Raw genomic sequence first — 27,062 nt, 5'->3', positions numbered from 1 at the left:
AATTCCTTACCTTTCACAGAGGCACTGAGTTTTATAAAAATGAGCATGATAGTGTAGAATAATCATATCCAAGGACCAGTGGTGGGTTTCAAAAATTTTTGGAACCTCTTCTGTAGGTGTGGCCTGCTTTCCGGGTCCACTGGTGGAACCTCATCTTACCGGTTCGGTAGATTTGATGAACCGGTTCTACCGAATAGGTGCGAACTGGTAGGAATACACCTCTGACTGGACTAGATAATAGATAATATCTCTGTGACCCACAAGATTCTCCTTCCTATTCGTGTAGATTTCATGGATATGGTGTAAGGGGGAAAATTTGAACGTACACCTTTGTTTTTTTAATATAGGCCTATCATGTATATTAAGGACTGAAGGGCCTGCAATAAAATTGATGTTAGACTGCTTGTTGAAATTGTGATCTTTAAGTATGTCAAAATGGTGGTTTGCAATGCTTTGCTCAGCTTGCAAAATGCTGTGGGCAAAGAGGAAGTGTGCACTTTAAAACTACATGTAAAAACAACCATGTTGTAACATTTAGGATGGGCGAATGGACCACTGGCCCTGTTGCTATGGCAAGATGGCAGAACCCTGAAAGTCATGTTGATGCGGATGGGCCCAGGGGTCCTAATTTCATATCAAATCTTAAGTAGATTGACCGTTATTTGTTTCTATCTCTGTTGCAATATTAGGAAAGTATTTTGCCAAATGTACTTGTACGCTTACAAATGCGCTTCTGGAAGAATAGTCAAAAATCCCCATAAACACACTCCTGAACCTTGTGGACAGCCTTCCCAGAAGAGTTGAACCTGTTGTAGCTACAAAGGGTGGACTGATGTCATATTTAACCCTATGGATTAGGAATGGGATGTCACTTACAGTAAGTTCATATGTGAGTAAAGGCAGGTGAGCGAATACTTTTGGCAATATAGTGTATTTCATTGTAAAGAATTAACCAGTAACAAATATGACAATTCACAATTGTTTTCTCACAAGTGTGGACAAATGCATGTCTAAACTAAATGACTTCCTGCTATAATGATTTTATGGAAATTGTGATGTTTGGCGGGGGATGGCACAGATTCTAAAAGGATGTGGATGCAAAGATATAGTAACTACAGGTTCGTCATTGAGCTTCTTGACTCCTTCAGGTAGTTGCAAGACGAAGGTCTTCAGCAGGCTGGTTAATATGATGAAGATCTCAGTTCTTGCCAGCTGTTCTCCCAAACACGCATGAGACCCTACGGAAAAGACACGGAAAGGGCAGAAAACATGTTATCATTTTAGACATACACTCTTGCAAGCAATTTGATTGACATCTGAGGAAGTGTGAGAGACTGAAGAACACAGAATATCAGAGTCAGAATGGACCTTGGTGGTCTTTGAGACCAACTCCTGCACAAGCAGGACACCCAGAGGAAGTATTCAGCCAGTTTGCACCGGTTCGTCTGAACCGGTGTTGAAAATTTTGCCCAGTTCGAAAAACCAGAAGTGATGGCTGGCTGGCCACACCCCAAAACCGGTTCACCTGTCACTGGTTGCTCACCCCGCCTGCCCAGTGACTGCTCGCTCGCCCCAATGCCTTGCAAAGTGGCTCTCAAAGAGGTGGCAACTGGCCGCAGGCTGCTGAAAAGTCCTCCAATCAGCGAAAAAGCTGCTGCCGTCGCCAACATGTTCTTTGAGGGCTTTTCAGCACCCTGTGGCCAGCCGCCACCTCTTTGAGAGCTGCTTTGCAAAGTGGCTGTCAAAGAAGCAGCAGTTGGGAGGCTTCTTTGCCAGCCAGCCACTTCCTAGCAGTGGTGTCTGGCTGGGGACCACTAAAAACCCCGGTCAACTTGCCCTCTGGACCAACTGCCACAGAAGAGGCGGTGGTGGGGAGGAAAAGGGGAAATGGGGCTGACTGGCGAAGGGAGGGTGGGGGTAGATAGGAAAAAATCCTAAAAAATTTCCTACCTTTTCCTGTGGGCGTGGCTGGGGGGGGACACAAGAGACTGAGTGGGCATGAATGATGTCAAGTTGGCCATGCCCACTCAGTCACATGTCCCCCACCTAGCCACGCCCACCAAACCAGTAGAAAAAAAAAAATTGGAACCCACCACTGAGGAGACCTATAACAAACATTTCAGACAGGTGCCTATCCAGCCTCTTCTTCAAAGCCTCCAGTGATGGACCACCCACAACTTCTGGAGGCATTTATTTATTTATTCACTGGTTATTTATTCTCACTGTCAGGAAGCAGATGGGAAGCAGAAGGGAAGCAGAGGGGGAGGATGAGTTTAATGGGTGAAAGAAGAAGTAGCACAGTCCAAATTTGGCAGCCAATGGAAAGAAATGCCCTTTAAAAATCCTGCCTTAACTGGCTTACCATAGAACTGCCCTGACTTTTGCTCTTACACCTTTTAAGATAGAATAGAATAAAATAATAGAGTTGTAGGTCATCTAGTCCAACCCACACCAGCTCAAGCAGGAGACTCTATATATCATTCCTGACAGATGACTGCCAAGTCTCTTCTTGAAAGCTTCCAGTGATGAAGCACCCAAAACCTCCGAAGGCAATTTGTGTTCCATTGGTTGATATCATGTGTTTTACTTCTGACTATCCCTAAATATATTTTTCTGCAGTCTTCTGCTTCTACATTTTTTTGGGTTGTCAGCTACCTGGGTAAGTAATAGGTTCATAGCTTTAAAAATGAAATTTATTAATTTTTAGCAGCCAAAATAATAATTACAAAACATTGGGAGCTCTAGATAATATCTATCTATCTATCTATCTATCTATCTATCTATCTATCTATCTATCTATCTATCATCTATCTATCTATCTATCTATCTATCTATCTATCTATCTATCCATCCATCCATCCATCCATCCATCCATCCATCCATCCATCCATCCATCCATCTATCTATCTATCTATCTATCTATCTATCTATCTATCTATCTATCATCTCTATATCATCTGTCTGTCTATCACGTATTACATTTTTATTCCACTCATCTCCCTGACAAGTTAAATATGAGCCAGCCATGTGCAGCAGCTGCCAAAAAAGCCAACACAGTTCTACGCTACATAAACAGAGGGATAGAATCAAGATCACATGAAGTGTTAATATCACTTTATAAGGCCTTGGTAAGGCCACACTTGGAATACGGCATTCAGTTTTGGTCACCAAGATGTAGAAAAGATGTGGAGACTCTAGAAAGAGTGCAGAGAAGAGCAACAAAGATGATTAGGGGACTGGAGGCCAAAACATAACAAAAACAATTGCAGGAACTGGGTATGTCTAGTTTAATGAAAAGAAGGACTAGGGGAGACATGATAGTAGTGTTCCAATATCTCAGGTACTGCCACAAAGAAGAGGGAGTCAAACTATTCTCCAAGGCACCTGGGTGTAGAACAAGAAGCAATGGGTGGAAACTGATCAAGGAAAGAAGCAACTTAGAACTGAGGAGAAATTTCCTGACAGTTAGAACAATCAATCAGTGGAACAGAAGTTGCCTCCAGAAGTTGTGAATGCCCTAACACTGGAAGTCTTTAAGAAGATGTTGGATAGCCATTTGTCTGAAATGGTATAGAATTTTCTACCTAGGCAGGGGGTTGGACTAGAAGACCTCCAAGGTCCCTTCCAATTCCACTATTGTATTGTATTGTATTGTATTGTATTGTACTGTATTGTAAGATTAATAAGACCTCTTCTGTTGCTACAATAGGAAAAAAAAACCCATAGATATAGCTAAATTAATGCCATAAATTAACGAGAGGTAAAATTTATAGAATTTGGATGGATTTTATAGTTTATCTCAATAGCAATAGATTATAACCGTTTATACTTTATATACATGGTAGGTATCTAAATGTACAATAACTGCCTCTTTCTTCTCATTACAGTAAATCTCTTTATATTTTTTATATTTTTTTCTTTTTCTCTCTACAAATATCTTAGATTTATCTAAATATGACATAAACTTTGAATGGTCACTAAATGAATTATTGTAAATTGAAAATTACCTGTATTTATAGCCTAAATAAATCAGATATGTCTTTGTTCATCAGACATGGAAACCAACAGCAGAATTTAGGCCCTTTCTCTTTATCAACGAGGAGAAAAAAGGGGTTATGGGAAGACAACAAATGTATATTCCAGCCAACCAATATGAAGAAAAGAATGATTTGAGTTGTCAAATTGTTTGAAAATTACTCCGAAAGACACGTCTGGCGGTCTGCAGAGATTCTCAGTCATCCAGGTCATGGTTGTCCCAAAGGTGCTTTTTTCAGGAGAGAAATGAACTTTCTTGGATTTTCCCCCCTTCTTTTGAAGTTGTTTTTGAAGATCCATTCCCCGCTACCCTGTCAGAGCTGAAGAAGCTTCTTGGATGAGAAGCAAAACATCTTCAAAAGGAAGGGGGGGGGAAACCAAGAAAGTCCAGTTGCCTCCTGAAAAAGCACCTTTGGGACAATCTATAAAACGCAAACTGCTCCACACTTAAGGATTGACCTTTTCCAAATGGCAGAAACGCTTCCCGAGTTTTAAAATTCCCATCTTGGTCCAAAAATGATTTGGATTGAATTTTTCAGGTGTTTCCCATTCCTCAGGATCGAAAAGGACAGAGAGCAGATTGCCCACGATAATAGTCCCCTGCAAGGAAAAAAAACAAAGACAAACAGATCTGTTTTATACCATGAACAAATAATAGTCTCAAAGTGTTGTTTTTTTTTGAGAGGCAACTTGTTTTTCTTTGAAGATGTTTCACTTCTCGTCCAAGAAGCTGCTTCAGCTCTGACTGGAGGGTGAGGAATGGAAGGATTTATACTCCTTGCAGACAGCTGGCCATTTGCAATTTTTAGGGGTTGTTAAAAAGATAAAGGCTCCCCTCACACATATGTGCTAGTCATACCTGACTGTAGGGGGCGGTGCTCATCTCCGTTTCAAAGCCGAAGAGCCAGTGCTGTCCGAAGACGTCTCCCTGATCATGTGGCTGGCATGACTAAACGCCAAAGATGCACGGAACGCTGTGACCTTCACAACAAAGGTGGATCCTATTTTTCTACTTGCATTTTTTACGTGCTTTCGAACTGCTAGGTTGGCAGAAGCTGGGACAAGTAAAGGGAGCTCACTCCGTTATGTGGCGCTAGGGATTCAAACCACCAAACTGCTGACCTTTCTGATCGACAAGCTTAGCGTCTTAGCCACTGAGCCACTGTGTGGGTCATTAAGGTCATTAAAAGAACACAGATGACCAGCTGTCTGCAAGGAGTACAAGTCCTTCCCATTCCCCACCATCCAGTCAGAGCTGAGGAAGCTTCTTGGATGAGAAGCAAAGCGTCGTCAAAGAAAAACAAGAAAGTCCACTTGCCTCTTTAAAAAAAGCACCTTTGGGGTTCTCATCAAAGAAACAAGCAAATAATAATGTATATAGTTTCAGATAAATTTCCTTAGGGAATTTCAAGGCATCTGGGATGATCATTGCAGTCCACCAGAAACAGTGAGATGGCTAACTTCCTTGGATAATGAACTATAACGTCTATCCCAATGTTTCCCACCTTGGCCATTTTAAGAGGGGTGGACTTCAACTCCCAGAATACCCCAGTCATCCTTGCTTTGCGGGGGTTGAAGTCCAATGGCCAAAGTTGAGAAACATGGTCTATCCTATTGGGATTCTATGGCACCATATTATGGAAATGTTAACATGGTTTTATCCTCATTTAATATTTAGTGTCATCTATTGTATTTGTTTCGGTACATCTAATGTATTTTATTTGTTGATACACCAGTGATTGTTCTCTGTAGATGACATATGCTAAACAAAGGAATTTTGGGAGAATGCGTCTAGATGGCTCAATGTCATACAGGAATATTTTTTTCACCTTTTGAAATCTCTCTCAAAGTCTTGGCTTATCTGCAAATTAGTTTCTTTTCTCCCTCTACTAAAAGAAAGACCTTGGAGGACTGAGACTAGCTGGATACAAAAAGCCATAATCTGAATTCCAAATTGGCCTATACCAGTGTTGGTGAAACTGGAAGAGATGAGCTTCCGGTTTCTGGTGTGCAAATGTGCACCAGTCACCTGGTCTTCTGGTTTCTGGTGTACATGCATGTGCCAAGACCAGCTGGCCAGCACGCATGTGTGTACTGGAACCCAGAAGAGGAACAGGTGACAGCTGGCATGCCCGGAGGGATGGCTCTGTGTGCCACTTCTGCCATGAGTGCCATAGGTTTGCCATCATGAGCCTATAGTCTCATGTGTTCTTTCTAGAAGAAATACAAAATATTGAGTGGATTGCCTTTAAAACAATTAACATTTGTAACTCTAAGCCTTAAAAAAAATCCTATATTTACATGATTCTTGCCCATTTAATTGATATTAGTACACATATAGTATTTCTCTCATTGCCATCTTGTGCTTTTCCTTCCATATTGGACCACTGGGGTGCAAACTGGACACGTTTCTCTACCTTTGGAATGTGGTAACCTCTCATCTTCACATCCTTTATGCTTTGTCTGAGAATCCCAAATAATAATACGTATTTTATACGCAGGATTTCATGAATTACTGCATTGGTGTAAGGCAGATTTATCCGATCTTGATAGGAAATTGAGCTTGAGGAACCAAAGGTATCTTCCATCTCTTTATAGATCTTTTCTGGAGGCAAAAAAAGGCACTACAAATTATAATGTTACATTTTATTTTTAAAAAGCGTTGAGTATCGTTGACAGATATTTATTCTTTGTCAAAAATTTCCTCAGGTTCTGCTCTGGAGAAGTATCAACTCAATTCCTAAAATTTCATGACTATTGTAGGTTTGAACATTGTACGAACATTGATAGAAATAGCACTTGGATTTATATATTGCTTCATAGTGCTTTTACAGATCTCTGTAAGCAGTTTACAGAGTCAGCCTATTGCCCCCAACAATCTGGTTCTTAATTTAACGGACCTTGGAAGGATGGAAGGCTGAGTCAACCTTGAGCCACTGAGATTTGAAATGCTGAACTGCAGCTAGCAGTCAGCTGAAGTAGCCTGCAGTACTGCACTCTAACCATTGCGCTACCTCGGCTTTTGATGATTCAGTTCAGTGTTGCTGAAATTGATGCAGAAATTTAAATATATTTGATGCAATGAATCAATTAAAACAGCATCCAGTACAACTTTGTGATTTGGTCTGAAGCATTCATTCAGTTTGGAAAATTGGTCCTATTAATTCCCATAAATTCACCTGTTTACCCTGCCTTACTCTCATTACTTTCCTTGTTGGGTAGGTCAGATGGCCTTCATTCACTGGATGACCTTGGTGGGACTTTATTGTCTTGATGGGCACACCTGCATTCATCCTCTACCTCTCTTAGAACATCCCCCACCACCACCATACTAAAGCAAAATAACAGAACTCAAGGAGAACATTTTATTAGGATATCAAAAGTGTATCTCTAATTCCCACCACGGCTACAGAAGCTGATGGAGCTGGCAGAGATGGCTAAATTGACTAATTTGATCAAAGAAAAGAATATAAGTACTTTTGTTGCTACATGGGGACAGCTTCTGGACTTCGTGCTTGAGGGTGGAAAAAAATAAAACATTGATTTTGGGTTTTGCAGATTAGATTGATTTGTTGTTATACAAATGGCTAGTTTATACTACTAGGGAAAAGTAAAACATTGAGGTTCAATGTTAATGCTTTATTCTACTGCAACAGAGGGAGTTGGAAATCAAGACCTTTTCCCCCCTTTCCTTCCTCCACTCCTCCCTTTTCTTTCCCCTTCTCACTGTGTCCTATTATTTGCTTTTGCATTTTTTTTATTTTATTCTATAATTTAATAAAATGTTACCCTGACATCCCCAGATAAGCACAATCAGGCTTTTGAGCGCATGCGCTAAAATACCGAATTTTTTGGAGTATAAGACGCACCAAAAGACGGTGAAAATTAGGATGTGTCTTATACACTGAATGTAGCCCCACCCAACCACTGGCCCCGACCCTTTGGCCTCTCTCTCCCAGCAATTTACTTCCTTGCAGCAAACGGGGGTTTGCAGAGGCTGCAATCGGCTATAGCAATCCCTGCAGCCTGAAACAGCTGATGATCGGGAGAAATTGAAAGTGAAACTTGCGGTTTGCTCCAGGAAGAGGCGAAGGCAGATTTTATTTTCTTGTGCTGTTTGGTGCAAGGAGGTAAGTCAATAACTATAAATGCCTATAGAATGTTCAAATTATTAGACTTACTTTTTAAAGACTAATTTATTATCGTTCTAGACAGCTTAACAAAATGAAGAAGCTTTTTAAAACAAATGCTTGATCTGAAAAGGCCCAGTACTATTGTATTTTCTTTTAAATAGCAGAGAATAACTATACTTCTGGAAAGCACATCAATTTTAACGGCATCTCTACAAGCATAGTCTGAAATGTAACACTACAGTGTATATTGTCTGTACTGTTTGTTGTTGGTTGCAAGGAGGCAAATTACTGGGAGGCAGAGGCAGATATTTTTCCCTTGTTTTCCTCCCCAAAAGCTAGGTGTGTCTCATACTTTGGAGCGTCTTATACTCAAAAAAATATGGTAAGCCCATTCCCTAAAGTAAGCCCTCCCTGAACACAGCAGCGCCATGAAATGGCCACACTTGCCACCTCCTGCACTTCAAAAATAATAAGACCACCCCAAAAATAAGGCCAAAAATTTATTTTGGGGCCCAAAGAAAATATGACCCTGTCATATTTTTGGGAAACAGTATAAATGCCCCCCAAACAGTATGTTCATATTCTTTTTCTTTTCTTTTTCAAATTAGTTTTATTGTTTTTACATGAGGATTCATATTCTGTAAGCCGCCTTGACTCACCATGTGTGAATAGGTGGCAATATAAATTCGATAGATAGATAGATAGGTAGGTAGGTAGGTAGGTAGGTAGGTAGGTAGATAGATAGATAGATAGATGAATGATAGATATGACTGGAGAGAGATGGATAGATGATATCTATCTATCTATCTATCTATCTATCTATCTATCTATCTATCTATCTATCTATCTATCTATCTCTATATATATGTATGTATGTATGTATGTATGTATGTATGTATGTAGGTAGGTAGGTAGATGGATAGATGGATAGATGGATAGATGGATAGATGGATAGATGGATAGATGGATAGATGGATAGATGGATAGATGGATAGATGGATAGATGGATAGATGGATAGATGGATAGATGGATAGATAGATAGATAGATGGATAGATAGATAGATAAATTTACATTCTTAGTAGGATAAGATAATCCTACTAAGAACCTACTATTTTAGATTCCAAAATCTACCTACATACTGTTTTTTCCCAAAAATAAGACAGCGTCTTATTTTCTTTTGATCCCTGAAAAAAACGCTTGGCCTTATTTTTGGGGAGGTCTTATTATTTTTGAGGTGCAGGATTCCCCTTAACTTTGGCGCACGGTGCACAGATCAGCTGATCCAGAGAGGGTCGGACGTTCTGTCTCTGTTTCTGGCATATTCTTGCCAGCCCTAGCATCGCTGGGCCTGCCTCTCTCTTTATGGCTGCCACTAAGAGGAGGGGCACGGTAGCTAGAGTTTGCGGGAGCGGTCTCTGTGAGGCCATTCTGGGTGGAGGGCAGATGCACGTGGGGCGCGTGGAGTAAGTCCCTCCCTCCCCCCATGAAATGGCAGGGACTGGCTGCTCATGCGTTTAAATATTTTTGTGGAGGGCTTATTTCAACGCATGCACTCAAAAGCCCGATTGGGCTTATTATCCAGGGAGGTCTTATTTTGGGGGAAACAGGGAAAATCATTGCAAAGAATAAATTCATCTTTTCATTCCATAGCTATTAAAACACAAAGAATTTTATTATAGGATTGTTCTCCTTCAGGGATTTTGGTCACCTTGAATGTCAGGATGATTTGCCATCATGAGTATTGTCCACAGCAATGTAGAAGTAATTGTTTCCGTTCCAGAAAGAAAAAGGTCATGGATACATTGAGCCAAATTTTCTTCATTGTAGGAAGTCTCGGAGTCGTGCTTGCTCTGGCGTTCAAAAGGAAAATTTAATTTGTTACGCTTATTACAGATCAGATGTACATATATATTTCTTCCCTGCACAGAGACCTCCATACACAGTGGTCATGTCTGATAGTCCATGAATCAGAGCATGACCCGCAGTAGTAGAATCGTATTTTGTGAATGTTCAGCAGAAATTCAAAATCAAGATTCCTATCTATTCTTAGGTAAGGAGGTTCACATGGAAAATGAGAAAATGTGTGGAAAAAAGAGAGCAGGCCTCAAAGATCAGATTTATTTTATTTAAATCTGTTTATTTTAAAAAAGAGAGAGACGAGGGGCTCAAACTATTTTTCAAAGCACCAAAAGGCAAGATGAGAAACTAACCGAGGATGGAAACTAACCAAGCAGCCTAGAACTAAGGAGAAATTTCCTAACGGTGAGAGAGCAATCAACCAATGGGACAGCTTGCCTTCAGAAGATGTGGATGCTCCATCACTGGAGACATTAAAAAAGAGACTAGACAGCCTTTGTTTGAAATGGTACAGACGATTGCTCGAGCAGTGGGTTGGATTAGAAGACCTCCAAGGTCCTTTCCAACTTCTCTTCTCTTCTCTTCTTGTCTAGTCTAGTCTAGTGTAGTCTAGTCTAGTTTATTCTGAGCCGAGGTGGTGCAGTGGTTAGAGTACAGTACTACAGGCTACTTCAGCTGACTGCTAGCTGCAGTTCGGCAGTTCAAATTTCACCGGCTGAAGGTAGACTCAGCCTTCCATCCTTCTGAGGTCGGTCAAATGAGGACCCAGATTGTTGGGGGCAATATGCTTACTCTGTAAACTGCTTAGAGAGGGCTATAAAAGCACTATGAAGCAGTATATAAGTCTAAGTGCTATTGCTATTCATTACAGGGCTGTAGTATAAAGCTAAAAAGTCTTGTTTTCTTAAGACAATTTTTAGTAGGAAATAACTCTGTCTTGAAGCTCAATTTTATCACATATACAGGGATTGAATTATGTAAGACAATCAATATAAATTTACATATTGGGTCTGTATGCAAATCAGGAATCAACATGCATTTACTGATACAGGATTCTCATTGCAATGAGATAAGGATACAGACAGGGAAAAAGTGGTCCCTTACTGTTCAGCAGTATCAAGCAATCCAATCATTTTCCCACGCAGCTGGTATTGAAATAAAACGAATACCTACATTTTCTATTTGAAGTAGATAGTAATCAATGAAATCCTGTGGTTCACAGAGAGAGTTGTCATTCTTATGCTTCTCCATTTCGCGCTTTGCAAATGAAACTATGAAATCTGAACTGTCCTTTGCCTTCTTGTGAGGCCCCGGAATATTTCTCATCAGCCATGGGAACAATTCATATAACTATAAACAAAGAGCAAATTATTGTCCAAAGGTAAAACAGTAGCGCTGTTCATATGGCATTCTTTTCACAATTTAAATTGTCCAGGTGGGATTTAATGGAATAAATTAAAGCATCAATTAAGTTAATGTACTGGATTTCCACAGTGCACCAAAGTAAAATGAAGCTGTTCGGTTTGTACTCTAGTATGCTATGCAAATATTCATTTCTACCAAGTGTGCAAAGAGAACAGAGAAGTTCTCTCCCTTGAATCTTTGCACACCCACCTGACTGGCCAAACCCTTGCACACTTTCCCCAATCTTCCCCACCTCTCTTGTGCATCCCCTCACTTCCTTGTACCCCCCTCACTATCCATGCCCCCCTTTTTTTATGAAGAAACAGCCCATTTTTGTGAAAATGGGCCATTTTTTGGAGGTTTGCAGAGTGTAAAAACTTTTTTTTTATTTCCCTCTTCAAAACCTTGGTGCGTCTTATACTCTGAAAAATACTGTAATTGCTGCTCCCTCTAACAATCAGCTGTGCTTTAGAAGCTGTTTTTCAGCCCAAATACAAGCTAAGTGATCTTCCGTGCTTTGCCTGCTTTTCTAATTGCTGCTCCCTCCAACAATCAGCTGTGCTTTATAAGCACAACCCCCATCATCCCCAACCTTAAAACCAACAAGTGAACTAATATGCTGAAGGACTAGCCAGATGAATACCTGATAGGCAGAATTTCTCCCCCCCTCGCTATTTTCCTCCCCAAAAACTAAGGTGCGTCTTATACTCCAAAAATATGGTAACTGAACTCAGAGCATTTGTTAAACTTCAAAGTATTATATGCATCCAATGACGCTATTATTTATATTTGATAATTGGGTTAAGAATTTGAGAGATGAAGCCCAAGGGTTTGAATATCTTGATAGGCGCAGCTGCCTGATTAGCAGGAAAGATTACTCACCAAGTGAAAAAAGGTGGTGGTGAAATCTATTATATCATCAAGTGCTGCAATTAACTTCAAGAAGTTTTCATCTTCCAAAGCAAATTGGTATCCAAAACACAAAGCACATATCACGTTAATGACTGCATTGGATAACGGGATGGAAGGATCAAAAGGTTGCCCTGAAAATGAAAAGACATGAAGAATAAGTCAAGATCCTTGTCTTAATTAATGTTAATATTTCTAGCTGGAAGCAGGAAGGCAATTGGATTGTTTGGCAATTCATTTTCAATTTAGAAATTGAATAGAACACATAAAAAGACAAAAGAAACAATTATTGCAAGAAGAGATTTGGGCAACTGTCAGTGGGAAAGCTGCCATTTGAGGGAGCCTAATTTTGCCAATACATGCTCAGAAATTGGAGCTATCAGAACTGTAGGTATATGGCTACAGGGCAGGGGTGGGTTCCTGCCGGTTCTAACTGGTTCGGCAGAAGACCTTCCAGAAATCTACCATACCAGTTAGAAGAGGTTCATCATGGAGCGCCACCCTCTCGTTCGCTTGCCCCGCTCGTTCCATTGCCACTCATGGGCAGTAGCTTGTGCAGTGCAGCCGGCCTCCTAGGACCTCCCTGAACTTGCATAGGAGGCGTGGCCCACAGCAAATCACAGGGGCCTTCCAGGGTTTCCCTGCCCCCCCCACTAGTTCCCCGCCTCCCTTCCCAGCGAAGTTTTCCCAGGTGTGGTTTTCTTTCCCATCCCTTGTGCCCGGTTCCTGCTGAGCTCCAGTAAGGAGGAGAAGGAGTGAAGAGAAGGAGGAAGGAGGAGGAGGAGGAGGAGGAGGCACGCGGGCAGGACCATGCCAGCTGGGGAACTGGCAACCGGCAGAGGCAGGAAGGTTCTCGGGAGTGCCGAGAACGTTCTTGCCTCCGCTGGACTTCGCACTCTTCTCCATGCACTCCTCTTGACTGCAATAGACATCCAGAAGCAGCTTTTGTGGCTAATGGGGTTTGGGCTTCCAGTCCGACAGCCCCCGCCGCTTCTGGACGTCTATTGCAGTTGTGAGGAACGCACAAAGTCCAGCAGAGGCAGGAAGGTTCTCAGCACTCCCATGGCTTCCCAGAGTGCCATCCTCTTCCAGGTGCGCTCCTCCGCACTCAGGGAAGCCACAAAAGCGACTGGAAAGTGCTGAGAACCTTCCTGCCTCCGCTGGACTTCGTGCTCTTCTCCACACTTCCCAGCGAGCGAGGGAGGAGGATCAGGCTGCCTGATCCTCGCTCGCCCACTTGCCTGACTGCTTTGGAGCGGCTCTAGCTACTTCCATCCTTCCGTGCCAAGCAGCTGTGGCAATGTCATCAAGATGAAGTCAAGCAGAGGCAGAAATGTTCTCGGCACTCCCAGAGAAGAGCATGAAGCTTCTATGCTTAATTTTATGTTAGGGTTATTAGCATTATATAAACCTGTTTGAGATGGGTTGTCATAGAAATTGAAAAATAAATAAAACCTTAGGATTTATTCCTTTCTCTAATTAGACTTTTGGAGTTTCATTTAGCAGCGGTGTCTAACTTTGGAAACTTTGAGATGTATGGACTTCAACTTCTGGGAATGCTGGCTGAGAAATTCTCGGAGTTAAAGTCCACCAGTTTTAAAATGCCAAGGTTGGACACCCCTGGTTTAAAGTGAAAAAAAAGGGGGGGGGCAGAGCACAGCAGTGCTTTCAAAGACAATTCTCTGTATTATCTGTGCACAATTTGAAGAAAATATCTTTCCCAAGGGAGATTTATAGCCTTCTGAGAAGCTGCTTGAAGTTCACACAGGAGAGGGTAAGCATTTCTCTTGAGAAATTTTCAATGTGGTGGGACAATAATAAATGGAAAAAAAACTAATAGCCACTGCCGCACTAGCCTTCCAGGCCTCTTTTATTTTTTTATTTTAGGTTGACTTAAACACAAGTTCTTTTATGCTCTTCAAAGGAGAAGGGTTCTGTTTTTTCCCCCTTTCTCTCCCCTGCCAAAATAGTTCTCAAAAGTACCTGCAAAAACAATTCATGCCCTTGGCTCTTTATCAGTTTCTGTAAACAATTTGCAAACCCTTCAACTACAAAGTCAGTAAGATCAAAGAGGAAAAGAGAAGAGATATGTTGTTTCAAAAACTCCAGCCTCTAACCTCCAAATGGCAGTGTTGCTACTTTTCACTTTCTAATATTTATCTCTGGCTTATAGGAAACAAAGTTCTTTAAATTTCTTTAATGAAATTTAATAACAATAGTTATTATAAAACTATTAACAATAGTTAAAATAAAAAGGAAGGTTTTAATCCAGAAGTCAAAAAATAAAGCAACAAAAAGCAGAAGAAAAAAAATTAATCCATTCACTTTAAGAGGAAAAACGAGAAATGTTGCGAGCACTTCAATCCACAAAGTATAGTTACAAAGAAAAAAAAGCTTTCCAAGGAAATCCAATATAAGTTAATTTTGCCGCTTAATTCTTTTGCTTAAGGATCTAATTTGGCTTTAAATTTTTTTTTTGGGGGGGGCAGTCTTTTCCAAAATGGAAAAAATACGTCACCAGATGGACTCACTTTCTCTTTTCACTTCCTTCCTGAGCTTTCCCGACTTCATCAGCCTGGGGCTGCTTATTTACCGCTGTCTTGAAGAGCTTCCCTTGGGTCAATCAGGGACTTTCCGATGTCCCTGAGACCAGCAAGTCTTTGTCTTCCTGATCACCATCTCTGCGGAATGGTTTAGGTGCAAATGGACCGTCCAGCGGCAAAAGTGTCAATGGCGGTCTCGGAGTGTCGAGACCGCACGTTGTAACGTCACGACATTGGCACCTCCTTCCCAAGATTGTGTTTGTCTTCTAAACACTGCCTCACTCTTTGAAATACTTCAGGGCTAATATAGTTGAGGTAACTATATTGTTACCTCAAAAGCAAAGGTATTGTGGCACAAGCTGGGTCTGGGAACTGTGGGCGTATTATGCAAGTAGCTTACTATCTTGAAATCTCTTTCTCTCCAATCTCTTTGCTGTGTGAAGCAACTTCTGTGTGCAATCTCTGCTTTGCCTGGCCCTTTCCTGCTGCCAGAACACACATTGCTCTCAATGTGTAGAAGAACAAAAAGCTTATTGCATTGAAATTCCCTTCCAATCCCTCTGCTTTGTGGGGGAGGGAAAGGTCCAGCAAAGGAGAATTACCTACATAAATTGCTTGCTTTTTCTCTTTCTCTACCCTCACCCTCACAGTGAAGAGAGATTGGAGAGAAAGGGATTTCAAAATAGTACTGAATTTTTGTGTGTGCAGTGGGCTCATGGTTCCCAGTCCCAATCTGCCAGGCAATCACATTGCTTTTGATGTGTAGAACAATGATCCCCAAACTTTCTGACTTGGTGTCCTGGCAGGGGTGGGTGGGGGAGAGGGAATGGTTCTATGAGAGAGGCAGGTGCATGTGTGAACTCACACAACTGCATTGCACAATGGCAGGTACACAAAAACGGAGTTTCATGTATGAGCATGAGTGCCCATCACTCATGCCAGTGGAGTTCTGTGTGTGCACATGCTCTCCACCACTCATGCAGCCTGGTTCAGAATGGAGTACAGACCAGTTTTAGCTCTCGCCCTAGAGTAAGGGACCTCTGGCCTAGAAGAGTAAACAGCTTAATGTATTGCAGTCCCTTTCTCTCCAAACTCTCTGCTCAGTAATGGGGTGAAAGAGAGCAAACATGTCAGGCACTGGGTAAGGTGTGCTGACTAGAATGGAAATTGTGTCACTGAGAGAAGCTGCAAAGTTTGAGAATGGTTATTCATTTATTTCTTCTGTAAAGTTGCTTTTTGAGCACCGTCATAACTTCAGATAGTTACCTAATGAGTAGTTGGTAAGGGAGGACTATCTATACACCCATGCAATACGGGGTGCCCAGGCAGCAGAGGGTAACACAGCCAAACAGAAGAGGTGAGGAAGAGGACCAACCTACCTCTTCATACAATTGCCTGTTTGCTTGATGAGTTGGCTGCTATTATTCTACTTTGTGAACACAATCTCCATGTTCCTTTAATCATGCAAATCCAACTACTTAGGCTTGGTGACCACTGAACTTGGGCTTTTTATGCTGTCATTATTACATCCTATGCACACTCTTTATTTTGCTTTCTCTGCACAAGGCCTGTTTCGTTCATTAACTACACTTCTATCACAGGTGGTATTCAGCCAGTTCTGACAGGTTCTGGAGAACCAGCAGCAGAAATTTTGAATAGTTCGGAGAACCAGAAAATAGGCTGGCCATGCCCCTGCTGCCTCCCAGCCTCCCAGCTGATCTTCTTTTGTTGCCCTGCACAGGAGAACGGAGCTGGAAAGCAGGATAGTGGAGTGGGGATGGAATGGGGATTTTGCAGTAACCTTCTCCCAGGAGTGGGGAGAGAATAGGGGTTTTGCAGTATCCTTCCCCTGCCTTGCCCACAAAGCCACATGACTCCCACAAAGCCACACCCACAGAACCGGTAGTAAAAAAAATTGAATCCCACCACTGACTTCTATACATTATTGTGACCTAATACTACATACCTTTTGTACGTATGAAGATCTCTGTAAGCGAGCGGCATCCTTCTTGTATCTGGTACTCAATGCTTTTCTTCCCTAGTCCCAGTTTCCGTAAAGAAGTGACAACAATGTGCCTCTGCTGCTTCCAAATGTGACCATTTGACAATAGAATGCCTAAGGAATTGAGTGAGAAATTATGGCTGACAAAATTTATGTTAGCAAGGCTTTGTTTGGAATTCAGAAAGGAGCCACATTTCCTGAAGCTCACACTCTTGAACCTACAGTTGTTGTTGTTCCTTCAGATCTTGTGAACGTCACTGTTGATGTTCACTTAAGTTACCATATCTAGCCCACTATTAAATGTTTAATAATTGATACTACAGGAGTTCTAAAAATATGTATCTATCTTCCCAACTCAATGGTGGGTGGCTTAATAGTTAAAGAATAGAGAAACCTAAAATAAAACCAAAAGGGCTCCCTGAGGCCAAATCCCAGAATTTGTTGTTGTTAGTGGCGAAGTCATGTCCGACCCATCGTGACCCCATGGACAATGTTCCTCCAGGCCTTCCTGTCCTCTACCATCCCTCAGAGTCCATTTAATCTCATGCCTACTGCTTCTGTGACTCCATCCAGCCACCTCATTCTCTGTCGTCCCCTTCTTCTTTTGACCTCATTCTTTCCCAGCATGAGGCTCTTCTCCAGGGAGTCCTTCCTTCTCATGAGGTGGCCAAAGTATTTGAGTTTCATCTTCAGAATCTGGCCTTCTAAAGAGCAGTCAGGGTTGATCTCCTCTAGGACTGGATTCCCAGAATATTTTAGTTCAAAAATAATTCAGGATGGACTTATTCAATCATCTTCCCCATGCTCTGAGGAAACACTTGGTGCTGTTCACTCGTTGCATCATTATTAGGATTGTGAGGCCCTCCATATAGTTGTTCATGTCCTGGCCATATCTCAATTGTATTATTGGAAAGTGCTCTACATGGGGCTATAGTTGAAGAGTACTTGGAAGCTGTAGCTGATGCAAAATGCAGTGGCAGATACAGTTCTGGGGGGCCCTGGGAGGACACATATAATACCACTGCTATGTGAGCTGTGTTAGTTTCCAGTTTGCTTCTGAGTCCAATAGCAATAGCTCTTAGACTTATGTACCACTTCCCAGTGCTCTTACAGACCTCTGTAAGTGGTTTACAGCATCAGTCTATTGTCCCCATCAATTTGGGTCCTCATTTTACTGAACTCAGAAGGATGGAAGGCTGAGTCAACCTTGAGCCTGGTGGGATTCAAACTTCCAAATTACAGCCAGCCGGCAGTCAGCAGAAGTGGCCTGCAGTACTGCATTTCACTGTGCCACCACACCTCAATTCAAGCAATTCACCCTTAAAACCCAATATGTAGCATTGGGTCCATGGTATCTGAGGAGCAATCTTGCCCCAAGGGAACTTGCAAATTTTGTTGCCTGTTAATGTGGGTTGTAAGAAAACAACTCTTTCGAAACTTTATCAGAGTTTGGTGTCTCCATTTATTGTGAGCTGATTTTCACCCTCTTTTCCAGGAATCTAGCCAAATTAGCAACTTACCCATGTCTCTTCCAATAGTTGTGAAGAAAGGGGTCACTATTCGATCAGAGAATTCTCCTGAGAAGTTGGCCATCCCTTCTTTCACTGTTTTGAATCCGGACAGCACTACTACAGGTTGATTCCCCAACCACATTGTGTACAGGGTTCCATATCTCTTTGCTAGCTGCCAAGTGGGAATAAACATTTATTTTACATAATGAATTATTTTATATAACAAAATAATAGAATAACAGAGTTGGAAGGGATCTTGGAGGTCTTTTAGACCAACCCCCTGCTCAAGCAGGAGATCCTATACTATTTCAGATAAATGGTTGTCCAGCCTCTTTTTAAAGCTTTCAGTGATGGAGCACTCACAACTTCCAAAGGCAAATCATTCCATTGGTTTATTGTTTTCACTTTCAAGAAATTTCTCCTGAATTCTAGATTGGATCTCTTGTCAGGCCTGCAGCCGGTTCCTTTTAGGATCTTTGGCCTGCCACACTCTCTCTTATTTTACTATGCTGTTTCATTAGTGGGGAATTGGGAGGGGGAATAGTAAGGAGTAGAATGTGTTGTTGTCAAAATAAAAAATTACTTTCTAAAACCAAGATCATCTTTTGTTCTCTACACCTCTGAGCCTGACCAGAACTGGATGGGTGGAACTGACAGCATGGCAGTGGAAGATTGGACCATGTGATGGACTTGTGGGTGTGGGGGACAAGATCTTGAACTTTCAACTGGGTGGGGAAAACCGGGAAGTTTTCAGATTCAGGTTTTCCCCAGATGTGTAAAATGAACCATAAGCAGATCCCTGACCCATGTAGCCCATTAGCCTCCGGCCAACTACCCAAAGAAACGAGGATGCCCACGATTGTACTATCATCAAGAATTCAAAATTACTTTTTAGTCTTTGTTCTGCTCAACATAGCAAATGCATTCCTGTTTTGATTGTTAATCATATACAATGCATAGCAATAAATTGTACCAGTAGCAATCATTACTGTTTAAATACTAATTAAATTGAGAACAACTTCATTGAATAGATTTAACATTGTATATTAAAGTTTTAAAACTAAGAAGATAATGTTCACCCAAGGCATTATATATAAATATTTCTGATGCAATAAAACTTGCAATTTTCTCAACAATACTTCACAATCTGGGACCAACAAAAGGCAGTTTTTTAAAATTATTAAGACAGTGAGCATGAAGTAAAAACAGTCTTCTTTATTCATTAAATTATTTTCTACATTAATATTGTGCCAGAATATTTTATTAGCAGAACCCGTTTCCCCACTATTGTTGTACCTTGAAAAAGTTTCAAAATTGCCTCCCATAATGTTTTATCTTAAACGTTTTTTTAGAAAGAAATGAGGGACAGTTTGACCTGAGACCTGGTTCCGTCTAGTGATTAAGGCATCAGGCTAAAAACCAGGAGACAGTGAGTTCTAGTCCTTCCTTGGGCATGAAAGCCAGAGGGTGACTTTGAGCCAGTCACTCTCTTGAGCCATGATGTCAAGGCAGCAAGGTGATCATTCAATTCCTGACACAAGCAATGGATCAACACACTCAATTGATCTGTCTATGGAGATTCTCGTTCATCCAGGTCAAAGCGATCTCAAGATACTTTTTCAAAACGGCAAGTGGACTGTTTTTTTCCAGGCTGAGGAGGGAAGGGGGGAGGAGGAGACATTTTGCTTCTCATCCAAGAAGCTTCATCCATTCAACTGATGAACTGATCAGTTGAACTGATGAAGCTTCTTGGATGGGAAGCAAACTTTCAAAAAGTCATTTGCCTTTTTGAAAAAGCACTTTTGAGACTGGATTGATCTGAAACCAGCAGACGCTGCGCCTGTGAGTAAATGTTAAGAAGAAAAAGCAGGTTTGGAAACAAATACCTTAATCAATGTATCTTTATGAAGTCTAGTCCCAATAACCCACGTACTTCCAATGAGAGGAAAGGAAAGAGGCCCAGGAGGAAAACGCCTTCTTGACCACCGATGTGCTAAGAAATTCAAGATCAACACAGCCAACAGCAGAAGAATCAAAATGATCCATGTCTCCATCCTTCTGCTTCCTCGTTGATTCTGCCTAGTCGATCTGAATAAAGTGAACCTTATCCTCAGCTACCTTTAGATTTCTTTACACATGTTGCTGCTTCCCTATTTATATTATTTTCATTTTGTATACACCTTTTTAATTAGGAAGGACAACTTTTGGAGCCAAGCTAATTTGGAACCAGATAAAAAAGTTATGATCAAGGCTGCAGGCCTTGGGATTAAGTCTGTTATTGTCAACAGTAGTTGGATCGATAGATTAAGCAGGAAAAAAAAACCAACCCTGCCATTAATTATTTCTATAATTCTATATTTGGATATATTTGGTTAGGTCTACTCTTCTTTCTTGTGTGTGAATGCTCTTTCTTTACTTGATGTTATTTTCCTTTGGAAATTGATACATTTATCTATTAAGGGTATGGCTAGCTGATGAGAGCTAGTTCAGCACAGGTTCGAATCCCAGTAAGGGTATGGCTAGCTGATGAGAGCTAAACAGCTTGAAATAGATCTATACTAGTCTCCCTTTATTTATTTATCAGCACAAATACAACATATATATGTATGTATGTATGTATGTATGTATGTATGTATGTATGTGTATATATATATATATTTAGAGTCACAACCCTTGGTAAGCCCCAATTATGGGAGGAAGCTAACTGCTTCCATCATCTGTCAATCGGCTTGTCACAAGAGTCCATCACGACAGAAACCCAATATTTTTACTGTTGTCTTTGTTATATTTGTGTTTTTTATTTGTGCTGATAAATAAATAAAGGGAGACTAGTATAGATCTATTTCAAGCTATTTAGCTCTCATCAGCTAGCCATACCCTTAATAGAGCACAGGTTCGAATCCCAGTAAGGGTATGGCTATGCTTAAAGAAACACCCCCTAAAAACTGCCCTACCGGCAACAGGTAGACTACTTACGGGGCAGAAAAGGCCTTATTGGTGTCACTCTTGGAAGCGCAGTGGTTAGGGTGCAGTACTGCAAGCCACTTTAGCTGACTGTGATCTGCAGGTCAGTGGTTCAAATCTCACCGGCTCAAGGTCGACTCAGCCTTCCATTCCGAGGTTGGTGAAATGAGGACCCGGACTGTGGGGGCAAGTTGCTGACTCAATTTGCTAAAAAAAATTGTAAACTGCTTAGAGAGGGCTGAAAGCCCTATGAAGTGGTATATAAGTCTAATAAATAGATAGATAGATAGATAGATAGATAGATAGATAGATAGATAGATAGATAGATAGATAAATAAATGGCCGAAGATTTGGAGGAGGAAGAAGACAATGTTCCATTTATTAGATATAAGATGTATTAGAAAGTTTGAGCACCTGTCAGGAAATGGCAAGCCAAGTATTCATAGTCATAACTGCATTATCTCTCGCTTTAGTGAATGTACTTATTTGCTGTATTGCATATTCATCCCTCGTGAATTGCCCCCTCCAGGTACTGAGGCTAAAATCATTGACTGTGACAAAGAGGAGTGCGAGTTTTCTGATGACACTTATGTTTGATGAACCGTGGGAAGGGGTTCTTTGCAGTATAATAGGAGTTTTTGGATTGTGGGTGATATGTTTAGAAAATAAGATTTGGTTTTGTGGATTGCCCAAAGCTGATATTGCCCTTCCTCAAATTATATATACCCTCTGCCTTCTCCCTGACGTGGTGATTCAGTAAGCTAAAATAATTGTGTAATGAGAAGTTTTGCGTGAGGGACAATGTTCAAATTGCACTTTTAGGCGTGGAGAAAGTACTTACAGAAGATAAGCCCTAAGAATTATTCTATGTGTATTGCTTGTTCCCTTGCTTTTTTGCTGTTGTGTATTCTGCATGCTTATATTGTTAATCAAAAAAAGACCCTATAATAGGCTAGACTCAATTGTGGTTATTAATAGAGTGTAGAAGGGGGGGGGGATAAAGTAGGATGTAAAGTGAGATTTGGACATTAAGAGTGAACTTACTGGGTTAGGCTGGACAGCCTCTGAGGGGCCCTTTCCTTCCTTATTAAAAGGTCACATAGGCAGAGTTGCAGTTTGCATAAGAACAGGAAGTGAGTGCCTAACCGCAGAGTTCAATAGCTCTTGCAAAACCACAAGGTTCAGCTAAACGTCGCTTAGAGAAACGTAGTCAGTACCTATGACCCAAGACAAAAGGAGAAAGGACCCTATCTACTTATAAGGCTCTTTCCTCAAGAATGGAAGTTAAGCATTTCCGTGTACGTTGCTCTTAGAAAGATATATAAGAAACTGTCTTTTCTATAGGTTTTTGTCCAGATGTTAGAAATTGTTACCTCTGTCTGGACCTTTTGGCCAAAATAAAGCTTATGTTGATCTCTCAGTAATATCTCTTGATTTTCTGCAACAATGTGGCCAGCATAACTAAATGCCAAAGGTGCATGGAAAGCTCCCAATTTTTCCACTTGCAATTTTACCTGTTTTCAAACTGCCAGATTGGCAGAAGCTGGGACAAGTAATGGGAGCTCACTCCATTATGTGGCGCTAGGGATTCAAACCGCTGAACTGCCGACCTCCTAAATGACAAGTTCAACGTCTTAGCCACTGAGCCACCCTTCAGTTTCTCCTTAATTCCAGGTAAATTCTCAGCCACCTATAGCTTGATGGGAGGGATGCAAGTATCATTTTTTAAATTACTCGACAACTACTTCAAACGTGAAGAGCTGTGCTTACAAAGCTAAAAGTGCACTAGTTATAATTTCAGGGATTAAGAAATTCTACTGCTATTTATAAGGCATTTGAAATTTGCACAGATCATAGTAAATCTGTAGTGGGAATGTTGGTATAACGTAAACCAACCCTCCCCATTTTACTTTTAACAGATGAATAGATGGCAGGGGCTTACGCAGATCAAAATATTTCTCCATTCTTACCGTGTTGGAGATGCACTTCTTCCTCATTAAACTGTGGCGAGTCTTAATTGTGAGGAGTTGAGTTGTTCATGCTTGTGACTCTCATAAGAGTCTGCTTTTATTTCACAAGATTTCTATCCCTTCCCACTCCGCCCCTGCAGTTTTTTATAGATTAGCAAGAGCCAGTTACATGTTTTTTTTTTTTTTTTAAGTAAGAATTGGGCGGCTGCTAAAACAAAAAAAACAGAAATCGTTAACTAATTGAAATTAGAGCAGCAAGTTTCTTTTTTGACGTAGAAGAGAAAATACCAAATCCAATACCATCTCTCTCTTTCAGGTGCTAATTAAAAATGCAGGCCAAACGCTGGAGACTAGCTCAAAGTTGTGACTTGTTCATTATATGATTATGAACCTTCATCACGAAAGTTGATTCCTCTGGTGAAACAGGGCTAAAAATGGGACACCAGAAAATTTCATCAGGACTATATAGGTGGTGTCAAGGTACTGTAAAGAAGTAAAGCCATGTGTGGACTGTGGCATGGAAAAGGAGTAGGATGAAATTAAGACATGGGTATTAAATACAGAAGTGATAGCATCTTAAATGTATATTTATCATACTTATGTAATCACATAGTATTAGATATAGTAGTGATAGTATCTTAAATATCTATTTATCATACATATAACCACCCATCTTGACCATGTATCACAATGGTCAAACAATTGGCAACTTCAAATCTCAACCAACAAATGCTCTGTCTTACACATTGGCAAAAAAAAAAAAATCAGAACACAAAATACAAGCTGGGGGGACATGACCTTGTAGACGACCCCCACTTTTTCAAGGACCTTGAAATATTCATCTCTAATGATCTAAGGGCCAGATCTCACTGTAACGATATTGCCAAAAAGGAATTAAGAGTTGTCAACCTAATCTTGTGAAGCTTCTTCTCTGGTAATATTGTGCTGCTAACCAAAACCTACAAAACCTTTGCTAGACCAATTCTCGAATACTGCTCATCTGTCGGGAACCTGCACTGCAGTGGTGGGATCCAGCTGGTTCGCACCTATTCGGAGAGAACCGGTTGTTAAACTTTCCAAGCAGTTGGGAGAACCGGTTGTTGGAAGAAATCTCCTTTTGTTTTTTTTACCCACTTTACAGGCCTAATCCTGTAAGGAAGGCAGAAAAGAAACATTCTGGTGTTGTTTTCAGCCTAATCTTTATTGCCCTGCTTACAGAAACTGCCTCTCCGGTTAACCCTTATTACATTGTCACAGCTAAGGCGAAGCGCCCATCGATATAAGTGAAGTTGAGTTGGCCTCGCCCACCCGGTCACATGACCACTGAGTCCCGCCTACCCAGCTGGTCATTAGAGCAGAGAACCGGCTGTTAAATTATTTGAATCCTACCACTGCTGCACTGCATATCGGAGATTAATACCAAGGAATGAATCCAGGACTCTGAATGAAGAGTCCTCCATTCCTCTACTCACAACAAGAATACCTTATGCACCAGGCTTGAAAATTTGAGCTTAGACAACTTGGAACTTTGCCGACTTCGATCCGACATAAGCATTTACATAAAATTATTTCCTTCAATGTCCTACCTGTCAATGAACACTTCAGCTTCAACCACAATAATACACGAGCACACAATAGATACAAACCTATGGTAAACTTGATTGCAGAAAATGCGACAGAGTGGTCAATGCTTGGAATGTTCTACCTGACACTGTGGTTTCTTCCCCCAAACCTCAAAACGTAAACCTTAGAGTGTCTACTGTCAACCTCACCTCATTCCTAAGAAGTCTATAAGGGGTGTGATAAGTGCACCAATGTGCCTTCTGTCCCTATCCTAATGTTCCCTTTTATTTGTATCCATTTCATGTATTCAAAATCATGTTTACACATATATGTTATCTAATACATGCTTGACGAAATAAATAAATAAATAAATAAATAAATAAATAAATAAATAAATATCTTACATTAAAAATTACTCTGGGCCATACACAACACAATTTAAAAAAAAACAAAGACACTTAAAAAAAAAACCCAAAAGTCACATAAAGCAAGAGGGAATAATATTAACCACAGTAAGGGAATTGTTGCAAAAGCATCTGGGCTCCCTAAGTCTGATAACATAGCCAGGTTTTATGGGGCTTGTAGGATTCAAAGAGGGGAAAGCTAATCTCACAACACAGCCATTCGCCCATGAGGCTCTTTGGGAGCCTGCTCACAAGGGAGCAGCTGCCCAGCAACCCCAAAACAATAAGCCCTCCCCCCATAATAAAGCCCAAGCCATATTTTGTAGGCAAAAAGAAAATAAGACCCTGTCGTATTTTTGGGGAAACACGGTACTTTCCATAACAGTATCCCTAAATAGTTCCTAAAAGTGTTCATCCCAGTCCATGGGGTACATTCAACTCTACCTATTAACAAAATGGTGAGAAGAAGAGAAGAAAGTAAAAGTTGCTCTCATTGTTTAGTATAGCAAGAAACATACTAGCCCTTTGCCAACTAGTTCTGAAATATAACAAATGTAAACAAATTTGCCTTTTGAACCAGATAACGCTCAAGGAAATTATGGGGCCCGCGCAGAGAATAATATTCCTCGATTTGTCCTATTTCTTGTTTTACAAATGAAAGATTGAATGTTGAGTCCAATGTCTCCTTGGGAGGCCTGTGGGATGCAAGGAAAGAATTTATAGATCTAAAAGTAAAAAAGCAAAACATTGTCAGTATCTGAAGGAGCACGAAGAACATCGTTGTGGTTCACATGCTTTTCTTCCCATATCTGGGCCATCGTTTAGTAAAGCAGAACTACCTAAGGGGTCATTTGAACTGGAAATCAGCACCCAGTTACACTAATGCACAAATTGGTTACGAACAGCCTGGAGGCAAAGCCACATCTAAAGATGGGAGAGGTTGTGGCCTCTTTTCATAGACATGTGCACATGAGGTGTGTGGGTAAAGCAGGTAGTATTAGGTAGTATTAGAGAACATGTAGTATTCAATTGTATCCTGTTCTAATGAGGTCAGAATTAGGGTGTAAAATGATGGTGCAAGACTACAACATAATCCAAAGGGCTCCTTTGGGGAGTGAGATGGGTGGCAGATAAATTTAACAAATAAAACAAAATAAATAATTGGGGTTCTGAAAGAACAAAAAGGCAGATTTCTACGAAAGCATATATTTGAGGAATATAATTTCTATTGAGTATCCAGAATTCTATTCATCTCCCAGTATCTCTTACTAGCTTATTATCCTTGGCCTACTAAAAGTTTGATGGCTGAATTGAGAGTTTTAGTTTCCCTAGGATAGTGTTTTATGTAGAGGAATAGCAGAATAGCTAACCCAGTGCTCTATTCTTCATTAGTAAATTACTCCATTTGGGTCTGCCCAACATTAAACCATAAATTAGTCACATATACTTGCCAAAAAGGCATTAAAAGTTTTCAACCTAATCTTGTGAAGCTTCTTCTCCAGTAATATTATACTGCAAACTAGAGCATACAAAACCTTTGCTAGATCAATTCTCGAATACAGCTCATCTGCCTGGAATCTGCATGGGATATCAGATATTAATACAATGGAGACAGTCCAGAGGTATTTCACAAGAAGAGTACTCCACTCCTCTACTCACAACAGCTTCAGCAACAGTGTGGTCAATGCCTGGAATGCACTACCTGGTTTTGTTGTTACATCCCCAAACCCCCACAACTTTAACCTTAGACTAAGGTGACCAGATT

General features: G+C 40.8%; 1 protein-coding gene across 1 annotated transcript; it reads right to left on the bottom strand.

Moving 5' to 3' along the window:
• Positions 1-1,041: 1,041 nt before the first annotated feature.
• On the bottom strand, positions 1,042-20,450 carry LOC116513735 (cytochrome P450 2J5-like). Its single transcript, XM_032224918.1, is given in 10 exon segments — positions 1,042-1,238; positions 4,495-4,554; positions 4,557-4,635; positions 6,453-6,640; positions 9,879-10,020; positions 11,201-11,377; positions 12,314-12,474; positions 16,850-16,999; positions 18,406-18,568; positions 20,283-20,450. Coding segments are annotated over 10 exon segments (1,485 nt in total).
• Positions 20,451-27,062: the final 6,612 nt, after the last annotated feature.

The sequence above is a fragment of the Thamnophis elegans genome, chromosome 10 (genome assembly GCF_009769535.1).
Source record: "Thamnophis elegans isolate rThaEle1 chromosome 10, rThaEle1.pri, whole genome shotgun sequence".
NCBI classification, from domain to species: Eukaryota; Metazoa; Chordata; class Lepidosauria; order Squamata; family Colubridae; genus Thamnophis; species Thamnophis elegans.
The sequence above is the reverse complement of the archived record's forward strand: the minus strand, read 5'-3'. Positions and strand labels throughout refer to the sequence as shown.